This window comes from Penaeus vannamei, chromosome 42 (genome assembly GCF_042767895.1).
Source record: "Penaeus vannamei isolate JL-2024 chromosome 42, ASM4276789v1, whole genome shotgun sequence".
NCBI classification, from domain to species: Eukaryota; Metazoa; Arthropoda; class Malacostraca; order Decapoda; family Penaeidae; genus Penaeus; species Penaeus vannamei.
This window is the reverse complement of record NC_091590.1, coordinates 13,412,036-13,414,535: the sequence shown is the minus strand read 5'-3', so window position 1 is coordinate 13,414,535 and position 2,500 is coordinate 13,412,036. Positions and strand designations below refer to the sequence as shown.

The window sequence follows — 2,500 nt, the reverse complement described above, 5'->3', positions numbered from 1 at the left end:
CATCGACTGGAGTTACCTCTGAGGGCTGAAGCCTGCTGGAGATGGCTTTGGTTACTCCCTGGAGATGGTGGCCATCGCTGCCACCCAACCTGTTGTAGATGTAGCAACCCTTCTCACCTCCAAGAGAGAGCAGCCACCTCAACTCTCACTCGCTTTACTTCTTTCAACAATAGTAGCATTTCATAATTCTGCTAATGTTCCAATCCCCCGACCCAGACAGCCCACCTGATGGTAAACCAGGGGCGGTCACTCAGTGTGGACACCACCTCTGCCACCAACACCCATGTTTTCTCAAATAGAAGGGGATGGAAAGCTACAGGGCTCACAGTCCACCTGTGAGATTCCTATAGACTTTGCCCAACAAGGCTTCCATGAGTGGCTATGAGGAATCACTGCAGAAATCTTGGCTACAGAGTATCTGTGAACTAGCAAGGGAGGTTTGTGCAGAGCTGCACCTTGTTGCAACAGGCTAGCTAGCAATGGGAACTGCAAGCGAGAAGGCATGCAAAGCACGTAACACTATCTAGGCCATCACACTATCACCACATCATCCTGAGCATGAAGAATGATCACCAAGAAAGTCAACATCTTGGATTCTGGTCTTGGGAAAATACAGCTCATTAATCAAGCATGGGCATTTCTCTCAGGTATATTAAACAGAGGTAGTACAACAGTAATTACTATGGCAGTACTTTCTTCAAACGCACGTATCATATTGAAGTATTTGTAAACACATCCGGATGGTAACCTAAACGAAAATTAATTATGCTTTCAAAAACGCCGCTTGTCTAAAACTTTCTGCAGGGAATGAATGAAATGAACATAGAAGGGAGCAAAGAGACCTGAAAAATGTTGAAGAATGCCAAGATGTAGATTATAAGTGCAGCCAGACACCGAAATGAAATCACACTGTAGATCACGGCCAGGGCATGATGGGATCTGCAGATGTAGATCACATCATGCCTTTCCTTGTTTTACAGGAACACACACACCCCATTACTCACATCTTGTCTATCTTTGGCTTGAGTGGAGAGCCCTTTGGAAAGGCCAAGGCAACGCTAGTGGCGCCCCAGAATCGCTCTTTGGCCGTGTAGAGTGGGCAGGTCTTGGTCTGGAGAAATATATGTGAATTCGGTCAGTCCTATAAAGTGCGGTGAAACTCCCTGTTAAACTAACTGTAATATTAAGTTTAGTTATAGATAGAGTAGTTTATTGAATTATCTGTGCTTAAATGTGTTAGATATACCAGTAGTTAACCAGTTCTGAAAAATAAGAAACAAGACATAATTTCAAGGTGTATTGTCACTCTAGAGAGTAATATGTTTAATTACTGTCCTGTATCACTGAACACTAAAACGTCTGTGGGGAGAAGAAATTCAGAAAATGACAGGATATAACAGTGTGAACGTTGCATGTCAACTGTAAAGTAAGACAACACAATTCTGGTAAAATGATATGAAAAGAAACGTATGGTAGCCTACCAAGTGATTTTGACGGTCCACTAAAATAAAAGTGACATTAAGCGTCGAGGACAGTATTTGTCAATGCGCAAAGTCCTGCTGTGGGTATCTAAAAATTATCGAGGGCATTTTCCATTACCCTCCACTTTTGTTGCAATCATCAACTACTGTACTTTTCTATTTGAGTATACCACTTGATACCCCGTTCTGTGAATGAGAGAAAAAATAGACAAAAAATAATTATAAAAGATAAAGCATACGTCACATCCCGATAATAAATCCTAGAGAATTTAAAACCAATGGTAAGTCTCAGTGAACTGATATTTTTGTATGTAAAGTTTTTTTACTGTAGTCTCTCTGACACGCCTGAGTGTCCACGCCCGTTTCATTTATTACTACATAAATAACATTCCCACTTTTGATTTAGCGTTAAAACAGTTTATCTCCAGCTGGTCCACTACTTAAGACCCTTTCCCATTTCCAAACTCCCTCTCAGTGCACAGCCATCATAGTGCAATCCCCGAAGTCTACGTAGTGCGAGCATAACCACGGAGAAGAGGATATCAAGCCTTCCACATACTTATCAGTCATTTACCTGCTCGAAGATCTGGTGGATGACAGACTGTCCAATGGCCCTGCTCGCAAAGGTTGCATGACGGCCCAACAAGAGTTCCCTGATAGCACGAGGAGTATCCAGGTACGTCACTGTCTGCGCACGAAGACGACCCAGGAAGGAGTCGGGAGGTGATACCTGCGCCAAAGATAGATATATAGACAGAGAGAGAGTTTCAGGAAAATACGTACATTAGGGAATATATTTACACATATAGGTATACATTCATATGATAAAAGAAAACTAATGTCTCAATCATCATCGTTATTACAAATATCACAACATGACGAATTCAAGCCATATATACTATGTATATTCAAGTATATTACCATCATTTTCTGGTACAGCATCGTGCCATCTGCCACATATGTCGGGATGTTGGCCTCCAAGAGCTCGTCCATGCTGTCGAAGGGCAGGCGCAGTTTGG

At 42.3% G+C, this 2,500-nt stretch overlaps 1 protein-coding gene across 1 annotated transcript in view; it reads right to left on the bottom strand.

The window, feature by feature from the left end:
• Positions 1-2,500, bottom strand: part of LOC113805612 (glutamate receptor 4) — a 10,178-nt gene that overhangs the window by 3,038 nt on the left and 4,640 nt on the right. The window contains exons 5-7 of the mRNA XM_070118665.1: positions 2,403-2,500; positions 2,056-2,211; positions 1,005-1,111 (exon numbers count right to left, since the gene is read on the bottom strand). The exon at positions 2,403-2,500 is cut by the window's right edge and continues 117 nt beyond it. Of these exons, the coding sequence (XP_069974766.1) occupies positions 1,005-1,111; positions 2,056-2,211; positions 2,403-2,500 (361 nt within the window). The remainder of the gene's footprint in view (positions 1-1,004; positions 1,112-2,055; positions 2,212-2,402) is intronic.